The sequence below is a fragment of the Eurypyga helias genome, unplaced genomic scaffold (genome assembly GCF_000690775.1).
Source record: "Eurypyga helias isolate BGI_N326 unplaced genomic scaffold, ASM69077v1 scaffold10874, whole genome shotgun sequence".
Classification (NCBI taxonomy): domain Eukaryota; kingdom Metazoa; phylum Chordata; class Aves; order Eurypygiformes; family Eurypygidae; genus Eurypyga; species Eurypyga helias.
The window spans coordinates 39,102-53,900 of record NW_010246868.1 but is presented as its reverse complement, the minus strand read 5'-3'; the positions used below and the strand labels follow the sequence as shown (position 1 = coordinate 53,900).

The following is a 14,799-nucleotide window of genomic DNA, read 5'->3' as shown; positions in this document are numbered from 1 at the left end:
AGATTAAACTGACACTAAGGGTGTAACAGAATTGGGAAGGAAAAAGAGAACAGAAACTTCTCTCCGAATTTTCACCTTTGAATCCTTTCCTACAGGTACATCTATATCCATTCAACAGATCCTCACAAGTTCCTCCGTTCTGGCATGGGTTTGATTTACATTCGTTCCCTTCTGTTGAACAGTAATCTCCTATCCAGCCTGGGTCGCAGACACACTTGTACCTTTAAAGGCAAAAACAGCAGTCATTTTAGAGCATTCTGAAATAACTCTACGAGTTTCTCCTGCAGATTAGTTTTGGAGAGAAAAACAAATGAGCCCTCTTTATGAGAGCCCTAAGTTACGTTTAGATTGCTTACCCCAGCTGTAGAGTTTTGAAAACAAACCCTCCCTTAAAAACCACACTACCCCCCGATACAGTTTTCACAAAGAGTTCAGTCAACCAGCAGCATGTTTCTGCTTTGATAGGACCATCTCAACACATTTAAACAAAGACAGAAAGAAAAAAGATTTTAAAAAGTGGAGGGAAACAATAGGTTCCAAAGATAACTAGGCTGATTTAATACAAAGTCGTGGTTGCAAATGAAAACAGCTGGCTGGGAGCAGGAACAATCTTCTCCATCGTGTTTCAAAACCTGAAGTAGAGCAGCACTCCACCCATAAGACATAGAACCAAGACTTGGTGAATCATCCTGGACTCGGGCCACACAACACACACACACTGGCCTCTCTCCCTGTCATGCAAACGAGACTGCTTTTATCTGGCACCGAGCGTAAGCTGTACATGGGCATAAAGATGAATGCAGGTGAGAGATGACACACAAGACGAACCAAAACAGTTGTTTTCCAAGCTTAGATGGAGGCTGAATTAGCAATAATGGCAGCCTTCCTGCCGGCTCCAGGCAAAGCGCTGAATCTTGCCCTTCAGAGCTACCCGCAGCGGTAAATCACGTCCCTGCCCAAGCGCTGACAACACTTTGCAGGACGCAGCACACATCTGGGAGGTACTGCTATTCCACATACAATTGGGAAGTTTCACAAGCACAAGCCCTACCTCCCCAAACATGGTGACTCCACCGGCCCTGCGTTCCCAGACTTACCATTACCAAAAAGAGGGCTGATTCAGGGCTCCTGAAATCAGCAGTTGTTCTGCCTGGATGGGAAGATTCAACTACTGTCATCAAAACAGCAACTACTGTCATCGAAATGGCCAGAAAGAGCTTTCCTTTTTTCTCTCAGACATGTAATAATGTGACTAAAGCTGATGAAATTGCATCCTTAGACGAACTGTTGTAAATCAAATACCCCTCTATCTCCTATAGCCAAAAGTTGTCTGCCTGTTCCTTAACAGAGTGTTTGGGTACAAGAACAGCACTAGCCAATAAAGCCTACACGCTCAATGTTTTAGAGTTTAATGGAATAGACAGCTGCTGCTCCCCAAAGATTCGATTTGGAACCATTTCCTTATTTTAACTGCATTCACTCTACTGATTTGAACTGCCAACCCCTCCCTTTAGACGGTGGCGGTCCACCCTGCGCGACATGCCCATGCAAAGACTGCAAAGAATACAGTGCAGGACAGAAAAACCTATGTTGAAACAGCAAAGGCTGCAGCTGGTGACTAAAGGTCTACACATCACTGTGATTATGTCACGGAGAGCAGGTAAATCTGGATCCTAATCTGAGAAATTAGAGAAAAATCAGAAACTGAGAAGTCAGAAACCTCGACTCAAGGGAGAACTCAAGGCAAAGCAAGAAGAAAAAGGTATAGAAGGCAGCAGGCAAGTTTAAGGTGACAGTAAGTACTCACCCGCTACTAATATGTGTGCAGTTGCCATGTACGCAGGGATTACTGAGACAGCCATCTGCCTGTGACTGACAGTGAGGATGATGGTACCCTTCAGGACACACACACCGAAAGCCATTGACTTCATTTAGACACGTTCCCCCGTTATGACAGGGGCTGGATGTGCATTCATCAATGTCCACATTACAACGTGGCCCTAGGAAAAAAAACCAAAACCAATACTTATCAAATTGTATTCCTTGTAAGAACATTTGCTTTGCATATCTGCAAGGACATACAGCGAGACGCAGCTCCACAAAGGCAATGCAGCCAGATGGAACTCTGTGCTCTAGCTGGAGTCAGGAGAAGCATTTTTGAAAGGTGCAGCACTTTTCCACGCCCGGAAAACAGCACTTACACTCAACTGTATCACGCTTGGAACCAACCAAGAGCTCCACTTGTCACAGCCCTGCTCTTCTGCTTTGAAAGTACCTACCCTTTGAACAACCCATACTGCCATACTGTCTGCAGTAAATATAGTTCTTGTAGTTTGTTGCGCAAAAGGGACTCTAAACACCGTTTCCTGTTTTGCCTGCCTCTGATTACGACTGCAAGGAGTGACCATAAGATCTTGCAAGGCTGGAAAGCCAAACAAAGTGAATGTGGCAGTAAGCTGAAAGCATTTTTAACATAAGGAAAAGACCAAGTAGTGAGCCCCCGTGCAAGCTGGCTCATTTAAATACTGGAATATATCAACTCATCACACTACCGAATTATTTTAACAGCTTAACAGTAAGAAGTCCAGTAGGATAAGTAACAGCAACAAAGAAGAGTGAAAGGCAGGAGTGACCAGGATTGTGCCTCTTTGTGCGCTGGGGAACAGAGAACTGCCGTGCCAGAGGCAAAGGAAGGAAGGAGAGTCAGAAGTTCAGAAAGACGCCAAGAGAAGAGCGCAGCACACATGAAACCTCTTAGTGCTATTTCTAATGCATTTCAGATCAATTCTAATGAGACTCATTCAGTAATAAACAGCAACAAAAGTGATGAGAAAACTGTTATAAACAGTACCAACCGCCTTACAACAATTATTTTATGAGCATATTACCCTACACGGCTCAAAACACATTAAGTCCATTACAAACAGTGTTGAGATGTGCTTCAGTCATCAGAAACAGTCCCGATGTAGATCTACATTTCTAAGTATGGATCCAAAAGTGCCTAAAAGCGGCTTTCTTCAGCCCTACTTTTAACGTATCAGGTAAGTCTTTATAATTCAAGGAGACGAAACAGACTGTGACAGAATAGACACTTCTGTGAAAGAGAAGTACTGAAAAAAGCAGGTTATTCAGTTGGAGACTTCAGAGTGGAGAGCAGCTCATTACATCACTGAGTTAATGCTCTGCTTTCACAGAAATGCTGTTCATGGTCAAAGCCCAAGGCACTGTCTAATCAAACGCCTCTCTATACTGTCCACAATCTCTCTGGTCCCTGGACAGAAGCTGTAAATAATAAACCAAAGTCACATGGGTTTATTTGTTATAAAACCAAGAACCATGAATTGGACGTAATTACCTAACAAGAATGGCATTTCACAGCACAGATTAGGCTTTTTTTTATTTCTGCTTGGTAGAACCTGCTGTAATGTAAGACGCTGAGATTCAAAGATTAGAAGGATTTATCGCGATACTTATTGAATCCTTTGCACTCAATATGCAAAGAACAGCTTCTTAGCTGCCTGGATAACTATCTTCCAAACAACTCAAAGCCATCAGGTGGCTGACATTACCTGTATATCCAGGTTTGCAAGCACAGTTGTAGCGATTAATGCCATCAATACAGTCCCCGTGAATGCATGGGTTACTTGCACAGTCATCAAAGTTATTTTCGCAGTTCACTCCTGAAAAAAACAGTTAGAGGAATAAGGAGGCCAAATCTTACAAGGCAGACAACACAACTATTTCCCAGAAATAGCCAAATTAAGAATCCCACCTGCTTCAAAGTTACACGTGAAACTTGAAAGATGCAGGAGCACTGCGACACCAAGGAATGTCACCTGAGTGCCGACTGCCTATGACCCTGAACTCACACCAAATGTTTAAACAAAAGAATAAGCCATTCTGAACACTGTGCCTATTTTTTTTTCTGCATGCTCGCATGCTGGGAGTAAGGAGGAGGTAAATTCTTCCAAGACCAGTTGCAGTACCAGTGAGGGTTAGGCAATCCACACCAAGGTAGGGGAATTCGGCAAGGAAAAGCAATGTGAAAATTATATATATAAAGGCTGAGAGAGTTGGGCTTGTTCAGCCTGGAGAAGAGAAGGCTCCGGGGAGACCTTATAGCACCTTCCAGTGCCTGGGGGGGCTACAGGAAAGCTGGGGGGGAGTTTTTACAAGGGCCTGTAGTGACAGGACAAGGTGGAACCAGTTTAAATTGAAAGTGGGGAGGTTTAGATTGGACATCAGGAAGAAGTTCTTCCTGGAGAGGGTGGGGAGGCACTGGGACAGGTTGCCCAGAGAAGCTGTGGATGCCCCATCCCTGGAAGTGTCCAAGGCCAGGCTGGATGAGGCTTGGAGCAACCTGGTCTAGTGGAAGGTGTCCCTGCCCATGGCAGGGGGTGGGAGTGGATGGGCTTTAAGGTCCCTTCCAACCCAAATCGTTTTGTGATTCTATACTTTCATACCATAAGCTTATTTCTGGATGCAAATTTAGCACATATAAGAAATAATTAAATGTTGATTCTGTTAGAACCCAAACCTTCCAGTTGTGCTTTACGTACCCGAAGTGCCCAGCAAGCAGTTGCACTGGTAGCCATTCACCAAGTCAATGCAACGCCCCTGATGGAGGCAGGGATTGCTGTGGCACTCATCTATCTGCTCGCTGCATATGGCACCCATGTAGCCAGGATTGCATATACACGTGTACGAATCAATTCCATCTTGGCATTCCCCATGGTGGCAAGGATCAGGATCACAGTTGTTGATATTCTCCTCACACAGAAGGCCAGTAAAACCTAAGGGAAAATGATGAAGCGGAGTAATTAAAAAGCAACTGGTGCGATGCTGCAGTGATTACAATGCAAATACAAAAAGAATGATATTAAGAATCAGCAAAGTGGCAGACAGCACAGAGGGTAACTGGGCATCTCAACCGCTGCCCATTATCCAGGCCTGGAAAACAACACTTCACTGCTCACAGCACTACACAAAACCAACTTGCATGGAGAATCCTGGCATTGGAAGTGGTTACCTTCAGGTTACTCAGAATGTTAGCAATGAGAGGAAACACGTAAATCTCCGTGAGAAGTATTTACTCGCATCAGTACAATCCAGAGGAACCCTCCTATCGTTATTTCCTCTACACAGGGGTTGGACATTTTTAATATGAGAAATTGCAATGAAGATGCTGCAGAAACTTTCCCAAGGGAACACCCTTGGCTCACGTCAAAGCTTCTGCAGCTCTGCTTCTTCAGAAGTTTCTTGCCCCTCTCATTGGGAAACCTTTCAGTAACTCCAATCAAGCACCAACTGCAAATTTATGAAAGACTGCATGCAACCTCTTCAGTTAGGAGCAATGAAACAAGCAGCAGTTTGGCCTGTTTCATTCCGCTTCAGCTGGGAAACATCCTGAGCGACAGAGGAGGAGAGAATCTATTCATCTGAAGGGCTAAAACAATGGTTCAGGAAACTCAGAGCAGCCAGCAGCTGCCTCAAGAGCCCTGTTTTACTTGATGAGCTGTATAAAACAGGGACACTTTAAAATAAATGGTTTTCAGAGCTGAGGTTTTGGAGCAACAGCTCACGCTGCCTTCCAGCAGCTGGAGATTGGGAATGGCAGAAGTTCAAATTTCAAACACCAACTGGAGACGGATACAAACCAAGCTGCAGGGAATTTCAACAGCTGAAGAGTGATTCTCACCTGAGGATTATAAGTGGATAACAGGCTCCCCATTTTTCATACAGGTTTGTGGTTATTTCTCTGGTCAAACATACCAGGTGACGGCTAACATTTCCAAGTTCTGCGAACGTATGCATGGATGAATGGGTGTGGAAGCAGGTGGGGAGAGGGAAGGGAAGCTAGTTAGAGAGATGGATATAAAAAGATGTTAGGGAAGGAAGAAAAACAAACCGATACGGAGGGATGAACAGTGGCAAAAAAAAAAAAAAAAAAAAAAAAAGAGGACAGAGGCAAAAAAAAGACCTAAAACAACTCAAGAAAAGAAATGCCATGATCTACCACCGGGAAGGAGAAGTGGAATAATGCCAGAAGGGAAAGAAAAGACAAAAAGCAAGCAGTAAATAGAGCTATCTGTACAGCATTTGGCCAAACATTTTGCAGTTTTCAATCACTTGGGTAGCTGGAGATTACCATTCAGGGAACACATATCACTCACAGTACGAGATTAACAGAGCAAGAACATACTCAAACATCACTTTCCAGGAACTGACCTGCCCCAGTGATGAATTCCACATTTCAGTCTTATAGAAGGCTGTCAATATTAAATATAATACTTAGCATTTGTTAAAAAAATTAATACCCTGCCTCCTACTGTAGCTCAACTGAACCATTAAAGATCAAACACGCTTCTCCATCTCTGAACTGAACATGCTGTACCGAGATACGATTTCCCTCTTTGCAGATAAGAGTTAAGACTAGAAAAAAGACCCACTTGAGCGTAAGAATCCCTCGGACAGGACAGAAAAAAGCCCCAGTACAGAGTCTTTCTTCCATTTTCACCCAAAGTACTAACCAAGGATTTTATTAAGAACTGCTGCTTCCGTAACATACGTCTGGTTGCTTTCAGCCTGTTCCTTGAAAATGCTTCCATACGCCATGTGCCTTCATGGAAGTCTTCCCTTCCTTACCTGGGAAACCCAGGATTTCTGTGCTGAGGTGGTTCCCACAGCTTAGTGCCCAAATTCAGGATGTGCTTTCCGAGGCGCAGTTCTCTACGCTGCGACCCAAAACCCTCCTGGGCCCAATAAGCTCTGCACCCTCGGTGAACGGAGGTGTGGAAAGACTTCCCAAGGTGGTTTCCAAGTTTGGGGAAGATTTGAGCTTTTTCATCTTTCTGAAAATGTCAGCTTATTCTGCCACAGGCAGTAATCAAAAGGAGAATTCTGACAACAATAACTATTCCTCTCCTGATGAGAACTACCACACTCCCCTACTTCCAATAAATTCATTGTTTCTTCAGACACTTTGGGGAAGCGGGAGAGGGTCTGTGTGAAAAGGCTGGAGAGGAATTTTTAGGCTAATCTCTGCTATAGTCTGTATAGTGAAGTTGTAACATAAATCAGTGAAGTCAAACTTGCCTTAACAATTTGATTCTCCGAATGGTTCAAAATGAGAAAAATTGCACGTAGGTCTAGCCAACCTAACAGCACATTTCTGGGACAAAGGCACCTCCAGGAATTTTTCAGCCTCTTCCCTAATGGAAGAGTCAAAGCCAACGCATTCCAAACCTGGTCAGTCTGAATCTGCATCACGAGCAATGCATCAGGCACCACTGGCTGAAAGCAACCAAACGTCGTTCCTTGGTGAGAATTAGTGTAACAGCTCTGAACCGCCCATACCCTCTTATCTGATGTAAAAAATTAACATAAAATGTATCTACAGCACTCTTGAAGGTACAAAGATAAGAAAATCCCATAATTAAACCTGATGCTTCTAAGTGTGTAATTAACCAAGCAGTAAAGGAATTCGGTGCATTCGAAACAACCATCTCCGTTCCATCCACAGCTCCCTCAAAATTTCTGTACGACGCTTGACCAATCAATCATTTTAACTACATTCTGGCAGGCAGCTACTGTGTGCTATTTCTTCCAGTGGACCTAATTTTTGCTGCATTTCCATCTTCCACTTTTGACATAAAAGAGTCTGACACAACAGAAATGAGAATACACAGTAGTACTGCCCTGTCCATCTCTTGTTTTCCAACCGTGTACTATATAATCCGACTTGGAAGAAAGAAAAGTAAGCCACAGATAAAAGGCTCCACGCTGCTGTTTTTCCACCTGCAGATTCCGCAGTCAATACAGAAGCAACTGGCACTTTCTGAGAAGCAAGAGATGGGGCTGAAAGAGGGAGGCCAAAACTCTCATCAGCTGTGAACTTCCTGCTGTTGCGAGTGAAAGGTTTTCTGTACTTTACCCTACACCGCAATGGAGCAGACAAAGCTTTGCAACAAATAAGCAGCATTTCAGAGAAAGAAAGAACACTGACACTTCTTTGACCACCCCTTTATGGATTTAGGTTACACGGGCTCCGAAAACAAGACTAACCTGTGGCGCACTGGCACTCATAGCCATTGGGATGGTCGATACACTTGGCTCCGTTGAGACATGGCGTGCTGGAGCAGTCATCTATATCAATCTGACACACGGCACCACTGAAACCTGAAAGGCGGAAAAAAGAGAGATGAAAATCCAGAAGTAATTGGAAGTAGTTAATCTAAGCAGCTGCAGTCAGGAATTTTTTATGAGCAAATCCTTAAAACCACCCAAGTATAAGGTTAGTAAATATAAACCTAATTGCATCATCAAGCACACACACCCCACTCCCTGGATGGACTGGTTCCTCATCCAAACCACCAGCCAGAACAGTTTCTACCTTCCACCTCAAAGGAGCTTCAGCTGGAAAGGTGAGATGGCCAAGTCAAACAGAAGTAAAGTAGAAAGAGCAGAAGTGGTGTCCACCACTGGACAGTGTGCCTGTCTAGAAAACTGCGAGGCCACCAATAAAAACTTTCAAGTAACCAAAACAAGTACATTAAAATGAAACAATACTGCACACATCGCTAGCGCCTTCCGACCAGAATCCCTACAGCAGCGTGGGATGTGGCACAATGCAGCACTGTATCTTTCGACACACTCGTTAAAACAGTTAAGGAACTATCAAAATGTTATGTCACATGAGGTAGATCCTTACGCACTTCAAGAAAAAAAACCAGAAGAACTCCAGGAATGTTTCTTGGAGGCAGGAACAAAACGAGGAGCCAGAACATCATCACTCAGTCAGAAGAGATGCAGAGCGGGTTTTTGTCAAGAATATTCTGACCTCAAAACTGTCAGCCATCAAGAACACAAACGATGTTTAGCCTACAGCTAACACTGATCTCTCAGCTCAGCTTCTGTCCTTCTTTACTGAAGTGGAGACCCAACCCGTGTTTCTCCTCATCAAGCAACATAAGCTAGACCGATGTAAAATCGGCTTCTGCCTAAAAACCTCAGAAAGAGACAGAACACATGCAGAGGCTCAGATTTTTAAAACGTATTTAGAATTACTCATCTATATCTCACTGTGACATCCACAATAACAGAAGTTCTTGCTGCCAACTACCCTTTAAGGTGAGGTGTCCAACTGTACGTTTCCCAGGCACAGCAACCTACAGGCACCACCCTACGGCAACCAGTACGTGTCTATTCTTATTTACCAGCAACTGCAACTCACTCATTCAAACCGACACTGCACTAGGACAACAGAAACCCACCATAAATATACAAACTCTCACTGGTCATCTGTGCAGTTCTTGGTAAGGTGAAGCAGGTAACGATTCCAGAAGTAAGTACTTACCAGGAGGACAGACACAGAGGAAGCGGTTGACTTTATCAAGACACTCTCCATTGTTCACACAGGGATTACTCAGACACTCATCAATATCTTCTTCACAGTGAACACCTTTAAAACCTGTTTTAAAAAGAAAGAAGAGGTGACTCAAGGCCTTAGAAAGTGCCCTCAAGAGCGTAACAGCCTCTTCTATCAGTACTGAAAGCCTAAGCCCAGTCTCACTGCAAGTTTGCAGCTTGGGCAGAACCTACGAGTTAAGAATATACACCAGAGGGTGAAAACAGATGTTGAATGTGTCGAACGTGCTACTTATTCAAGAGGAAAAGCACGTGCTGAATTCACATCTAATGTTTTCTTCCACTTGATGCAAAGGGGGTACGTTTTAACCCTTGGGAAGATACCAGTATGTTTGGGTATGCACAAACAGAAGGTAAACGGTAAAGAAACAAACACAGCAAACAGCAAAAAACCTCCTGAGCTAAAATGAATGAGAGAGTAAAAGAAAAACATCAAGGGTGAAATGCTTGTGACTAGAGTTCCACCTTTCAAACCAGGCTAGGTATGAATTGAAAACTCATTCTAGTTTTCAAGGCATCAGCTGATCACCTGCAGAGGTCACAATTCTTTCAATATACTCCATAAGACTGTGCAGCTGGCAACTTGCGCCCCATTCTTGGGGCTTTCTGTCTGAAAGCAAAACAGCAGCCTACAAAGGACATCGGTATGCTGGACGTGTACGTTTTACAAGCACGATTTCAATCAACTAACTTCTTTACAGCTACTTCCTCAGGTTAAGGGGAGCTTGCATCATTTGGGATACTTCTAGCAGAGGAAAAAAACCCAAACACTGTTACCCAGAATCATCACATACATATCTCGAAACACGCTCTTTCAGAATTGGCACCGGCTTTGCTTTCATGAAGCTTCTGCACAGGCACTTCACCAGGTAGAGTAACAAACACGTTCCCACATTGTTCAGCATGCTAACTTCCTTTGCTGATGGAGAGATTGGTTTCTTTCTCAGTCCTCTAATTGCCTTCTCCCTCCCACACACAGATGCCAAGTCCTCTGGCTGGTGCCACCACAGCAAGCTCTCACCATTTCATTTAGCCTCACCCCTTTGCAACCGTGTGTTCCACCTCAGCAGAGCTGGCAACCCTCCCCGTGCTCTGCCTTCTGCATTTTCACCTTGCTGGAGGCCCCGTCGTTGCCAGAAACTCCCCTCACCTGGCATACAGAGACACGTGAACCCTCCGATTTTATCCAGGCAGGTGGCATCGTTTTGGCATGGATTCGAATGGCATTCATTGATGTCCATCTCGCAGCGAGGTCCTGTGTAGCCCTTCAAACACTCACAGTGGAAAGAGCCTTCCGTGTTTACGCATTTCCCAGCGTGTTCACATGGATTGCTGTTTGCTGCAAGAAAAAATACAGACGTGGGTGTGTCAAAACCTCTCGACTGAGCAGGAAAGCTACAGCGTTCATTATTAGTCATGGTCTTTTCCAGTGGTTGCTCCGTTCTGGCAAGTAATACTGGGGAAAAGATACTGTGATTGAAGAAAACACGTGGCAGTTACTTGCCCGTCAGAGGCAAAAAGAGGATCGCCGTCGTTACAGTGGACTAATGAAGCAACTGGTGCGTGTTACTAATGACAGTTCTTAAGAAGAGAGAATCAACTAGCAGGGATTAGAGAATTAATGATGGCCTTATCTTTAGACTATCTTTTACATTTACTCCACTCCTGAGGCTGACAAGATGCCACCGCAGCCACAAAACGACTGAACTACTTCTTTGTGTGTTTTCAAAAAGGAGCAAGCGCTCTCATCCACGGCAGACTGAGGAATGGAATTCAAAAAGCTTTTTTCCAATACTTCCACGAGCGTTGGGGAGGTATTATCGTCACGCGTCACACTCTAGAAACATAAACCAGTGCTCACGAAATTGTAAGCAACTCTGTGAGAGTCCAGGTAATCCCCAAAACAACACAGAAGCATGGTATCAGAGAACTACAGCTGTAAAAGCTCACCAGTCTCGGAAGGCACTCAAAAGATCCAGCCGATTTCTGGCTGCCAAACCCCTCCTGACACATTTCTACCAAGGCAGGAGCGGCATCGGCTCCCACACAAACTGCGGGACTTCGGTTGCACGCTGCAGTTCTAAGGGTCAGCTTCATTACTGCATCTGTCTGCGTGCACTCCCGGCACAATGCTACGGCCCTCCTGCACGATGAAGAACAGTTAAGCATCCCGCTGCTTTTTCATATTCCAGAGGCTAACAGTTCACACAGGGACAGCTTCCTTGACACAGCCCTTTGCCCCAAGTCTCACACAAGATGTAAAACTCGTCTCAAGACACTGAAATGGAAGGGAGCAGGAAAGGAGTCATGCTTGTGTTGAGAAGCTATGGCAAAATGTGCCCTCTCGCCCCTCTGTTAGTTCCTAAAGCAAACGACCCGCTGGTGTACTCACAAACAGCAAATAGAAACTCACCCATTGCACATTCGTCCACGTCCTCAGTGCAGTCTGCTCCCTTATGGCCCTGAGGACAGGTGCAGATATAGTGTCCATTCACAGGATTGGTATCACACAGAGCACCTTTCTGGCACGGATTGCTAACACATGCATCATCCAAGTGGCACAGAAGACCTAGAGAAGCATTGGAGAGTTTAATCAAAAAAGTGAGGTATAGCAGTCAGGCTGTATGCTACATGACCAAATCCTCTGTCCTGACACTTCAAATAGAGCCCCTCGCAGCCAGAGGCTTGAGCAATGTCTTAAAGACTCCAACATATAGACCATCACATGGATTTCACCACACACTCGTAAAACATATAGATTCTGTGGCTGAAGAGGTGCCTCCAGCACTCCAGGAGCAGCACGATGGCTTACCGTTACCAAAACCTTGGTGCAGTTAACCAACTCTCCTCTCTAACCAGCACGATGCTATTTCTGACAACTGAACACACAGGTGCCCACAAAGCTCACTTTTTAATTCAGATATGCTGATCCCTTGTATTTCCAGGCAGTAGTTAGGAGACCTTCATATTTTTACTAACTGCTATAGTAGTAAGGGCATCACTCACATAAAAATATCTCAATTTGCCTTTTAGACTTTGAAGTACAATTATCCTAAGTGGCACATAGCAAGTCACCCTCAGCTTCTCAGGCAAATACAGTTCCTGCTAAGTGCCAGAAAAAGATCTGCTTTCCTTGCAATCTAAACTGTCATAAGTTTGTTTTCCAGCATAATACAAATAATTCTTTGTCCCAAGCTACGGAGGTTTAAAAGGTCTTTGCTCGTGGACAGCACATGTTTCCTTCTCTTCCTCCTTGTTTGGTCACATAGTGCGTAAAATAAACACGCCGCTTCGAGCAATTGCATGAGGTTTGGGAAGTACCTTCCATGAAGTGCCAGACCTACGCAAGTTTTCAGCCCTTACCTGCTTTTCCTTCTGGACAAATGCAGGAAAAAGAAGCCACTCGATCAATGCAGGTGGATCCGTTAGCACAGGAGGCGGTGAAGCAATCATCGATGTTCTTACTGCAGTCATCCCCGCTCCAACCGTTGACACAGACGCAGGCGTAGCCTCCGTTGTGGTTGGTGCAGGTACCTCCATTCTGACAAGCGTTGGGCTGGAGCTGACATTCATCGACGTCTTCAGTGCAGAACTGGCCTGATGCGCAGAAAGAAACAAAGTTAATAAAAGCTCAGACACTCAGACGCAGGAAGGTTCTTGCGCAGACCAAGGGAAACGCTATAGTCCAACTCGACTGCCGCTTCTTAAGGGACTGAGAAGAGAGGAGATGGCTTCGCAAGCAAATCTTGGCCAACGCGGCGTCAACAGGCCGGCAGCGAAGTAAGTCGCCAGGAGAACTTAATTCTTTCCTACATTATTATGCAATGAATATGCCTTCATGAGGAAGAACAGAATTCTTGAGACTCTTGTACCCAAAATACTCATTTTCCTTCCCCCAGGTTATTTCCACAGACAACCACAAATAGTCAGGGTTTTCTCGATTATTGGTTGGGTTTTGGTTTGTTTGGGGTTTTTTTAGAGAGGACATAAATATTCTAATAAAAATGTTTTAATGACTGCAGATATTGGAGGAAAGAAAACAAAGGTATACCGTTTCAGGGAATTTTAAGGAAAAAGACCACTGGACCACTAAGTATGAAGTCAGTTCCAAGGGATACTGAATTTCACAGTCACATCTATAGGAAGCTCCGCACTTCACATTTACTAAAGTATTTATTTATCCAAATCCATCTTGCTTTGACATCAAGATCCGGAGAACCTACCGCTTGCATCAATATTTTGCTCCAACGCTTATTCATCTTCCCCATTGAAGCCGCACAGTTTATTTTAAAGCTGAAATTGTTTAGCTTAACTTTCAAGTCAACCATTCTTATTTTGAGTTTCTCAAACAGATAAAAACCTAACGGCTAAGCACAAGCTCTTTTCTTCCCAGGCTGGCATATGGGTGCAGACGTACGACCACAGGGTTGGTCACAGTTCACAACCCTCCTCTTGCTAAGCTATTTCTGCCCTCTCTGTTGCATTAAGAATTCTGCAGCTCTGAAAGATTTGTGTTGTTTTTTTTCTGCTTATTGGTTGTTTTTTGGGGTTTTTTCTACATTTCCTTATAGCTTGCTTTTACCACCCTTCCTACCATGTCGATACGACATGCGTAGCACCAAAAGTCCACCCTTTATCAGAGAATAAGATTAGATTTAGCTGAACGGTCACTCCCCGGCTCCGCGCCAGCTGACAACACCATGTCCCTCACCAGCTTGCAGCAGCTTTCCATTATTTGGGTCAAGGCTCTTAAGTAACTGAGTTGCTACTACAAAGATCCTCCTATTTATCATCTCCAGCTACTGGATCAGCTGTACACTCTGCCTGGACTTCCCTCTGTATTCCAAGAATAAGAAATTCAAAAGCAGGCCGCAGATCTTCCGTGCCAATTTGCCCGAGTTCCAGTTTATTCAGGTTTGCCAATTTAAAAGCACTTATTAGATGTTGCTTAACAGTCACCTTGTTTATTACTGGCCCAGAAATTATGATGCAAGTGCAAACACACACCCTCCTCCAATACACAGAACTGAAACATTTATTGTTGGCGGGAATGTAAAAATGTTGAGTCTTAACCATCTCCATCTACCATTCCCAAACCATGACTCCTTTTGTTTCAAAGTACCTAAATAAATCTTAGCTTTTGGTGCTGTGAGTGCTGGAATTTTTTCCCTTAGTGGCAAAGAAACCAAATTATTTAAAAAAAAAACCCCGAGTCGCACGACTGACTTTGTTCTTTGCATGCGGTTCCTTCCTGCAGCAGGACTAGTTGAACACAAGGATTTTATCACTCAAAACAACATCATAAAATTGCAACTGTAATAATACTTACAGTAGAGTTTTCAGAATTAATCCTCACTTGCCAGTTTACTTAGT

General features: G+C 44.2%; 1 protein-coding gene across 1 annotated transcript in view; it reads right to left on the bottom strand.

Annotated features, from left to right (window-relative positions):
* Positions 1-14,799, bottom strand: part of NOTCH2 (notch 2) — a 77,760-nt gene that overhangs the window by 27,974 nt on the left and 34,987 nt on the right. Inside the window, exons 6-14 of the mRNA XM_010150559.1 lie at positions 12,790-13,023; positions 11,840-11,995; positions 10,577-10,765; positions 9,356-9,469; positions 8,065-8,178; positions 4,560-4,793; positions 3,570-3,680; positions 1,808-2,000; positions 76-221 (exon numbers count right to left, since the gene is read on the bottom strand). Coding sequence (XP_010148861.1) covers positions 76-221; positions 1,808-2,000; positions 3,570-3,680; positions 4,560-4,793; positions 8,065-8,178; positions 9,356-9,469; positions 10,577-10,765; positions 11,840-11,995; positions 12,790-13,023 — 1,491 coding nt within the window. The remainder of the gene's footprint in view (positions 1-75; positions 222-1,807; positions 2,001-3,569; positions 3,681-4,559; positions 4,794-8,064; positions 8,179-9,355; positions 9,470-10,576; positions 10,766-11,839; positions 11,996-12,789; positions 13,024-14,799) is intronic.